The sequence below is a fragment of the Onychostruthus taczanowskii genome, unplaced genomic scaffold (genome assembly GCF_017590055.1).
Source record: "Onychostruthus taczanowskii isolate IOZ18803 unplaced genomic scaffold, ASM1759005v1 scaffold327, whole genome shotgun sequence".
Taxonomy (NCBI): Eukaryota; Metazoa; Chordata; class Aves; order Passeriformes; family Passeridae; genus Onychostruthus; species Onychostruthus taczanowskii.
The window spans coordinates 157,771-159,618 of NW_024500650.1; the positions used below are offsets into that span (position 1 = coordinate 157,771).

Sequence of the window (1,848 nt, forward strand, 5' to 3'; positions counted from 1 at the left end):
TCAAAAACCTTCACAAAACCCTTCAAAAACCGTCACAAAACCCTCAAAAACCTTCAAAAAACCCTTCAAAAACCGTCACAAAACCCTCAAAAACCTTCAAAAAACCCTTCAAAAACCGTCACAAAACCCTCAAAAACCTTCACAAAACCCTCAAAAACCTTCACAAAACCCTTCAAAAACCGTCACAAAACCCTCAAAAACCTTCAAAAAACCCTTCAAAAACCGTCACAAAACCCTCAAAAACCTTCACAAAACCCTCAAAAACCTTCACAAAACCCTCAAAAACCTTCACAAACTCCTCAAAAACCTTCACAAAACAAAAACCTTCACAAAACCCTCAAAAACCTTCACAAAACCCTCAAAAACCTTCACAAAACCCTCAAAAACCTTCACAAAACCCTCAAAAACCTTCACAAAACCCTCAAAAACCTTCACAAAACCCTCAAAAACCGTCACAAAACCCTCAAAAACCTTCACAAAACCCTTCAAAACCGTCAAAAAACCCTCAAAAACCTTCACAAAACCCTCAAAAACCTTCACAAAACCCTCAAAAACCTTCACAAAACCTTTCAAAAACCTTCACAAAACCCTCAAAAACCTCCAAAAAAATCCTTCAAAAACCTTCACAAAACCTTTCAAAAACCTTCACAAAACCCTCAAAAACCTCCAAAAAAATCCTTCAAAAACCTTCACAAAACCCTTCAAAAATCTTCACAAAACCCTCAAAAACCTTCAAAAACTCCTCAAAAACCTTCACAAAACCCTTAAAAACCTTCAAAAAACCCTCAAAAACCTTCACAAAACCCTTAAAAACCTTCAAAAAACCCTCAAAAACCTTCACAAAACCCTTAAAAACCTTCAAAAAACCCTCAAAAACCTTCACAAAACCCTTAAAAACCTTCAAAAAACCCTCAAAAACCTTCACAAAACCCTTAAAAACCTTCAAAAAACCCTCAAAAACCTTCAAAAAACCCTCAAAAACCTTCAAAAAACCCTCAAAAACCTTCACAAAACCCTCAAAAACCTTCACAAAACCCTCAAAACCCCCCAAAAACCCTTAGAAAAGTTTCAAAGAACTCTCAAAATCTCATGAAAAACTTTCAAAATACAATCTAAAAAAACCCTTAAAAACTCTCAAGAACCTTAAAAAAACCTTCAACCCCTGCGAAAAACCCTCAGAAATTCTCAAAATGCCCCCAAAAACACATTAAAAAATCCTCAAAATCCCTTAGCAAACCCTCCAAAAAAGCCCTTAAAACACCCCCCAAAAAACCCTTAAAGACCTCTCAAAAAAACCTTTAAAAAGCCTCAAAAAATCCTCGAAGTACCCCCCAAAAAAACATTGAAGAACCCTCAAAAAAACCCCTTAAAATCCCTCAAAACCCCCCCAAAAAAAATCATTAAACCCCCCCAGAGAAGCCCCCAAGCCCCCCCCAGGCCGTTGGTTGCAGCGGGAGCGCTCGGGGGGGGAGGGGGGTGTCCCCCAAAGCACAGAGGGGGTCGGGGGTCGCCCCCCGAGCTGAGGGGGGGTCCCCGCGGGCCGGGGGGGCCGCGCTGACTCTCTGTGTTTCTGTTTTGGTGCCCCCCACCCCCAGTCTGGCGGATAAAGTTAGTTCTGTGTGGGATAAGATCAAGAGCCTTTTCCGTAGGTAAATCCATGGAATCGCCGCCGTCTCTGCGCCCCCCAAAACCCCCCCAGGACCCCCCCTCAAAAAGAGACCCCCTGCTCTTGTCGTGGTGGGAGGGGGTAGGAGAAGCTGGGGGGCTTCAAATCCACCCAAAAAAGGGGAGCAGGAGAAGCTTGGGGGGGTTGCTGTGGTCCCCGAAATTGGGGAGGGGGCCGGAGCA

The 1,848-nt window shown here is 43.1% G+C and overlaps 1 protein-coding gene across 1 annotated transcript in view; it reads left to right on the forward strand.

Moving 5' to 3' along the window:
- The window catches only part of GANAB (glucosidase II alpha subunit), a 25,027-nt gene that overhangs the window by 3,933 nt on the left and 19,246 nt on the right, over positions 1–1,848 (forward strand). Inside the window, exon 4 of the mRNA XM_041410547.1 lies at positions 1,596–1,649. Within this exon, the coding sequence (XP_041266481.1) occupies positions 1,596–1,649 (54 nt within the window). The remainder of the gene's footprint in view (positions 1–1,595; positions 1,650–1,848) is intronic.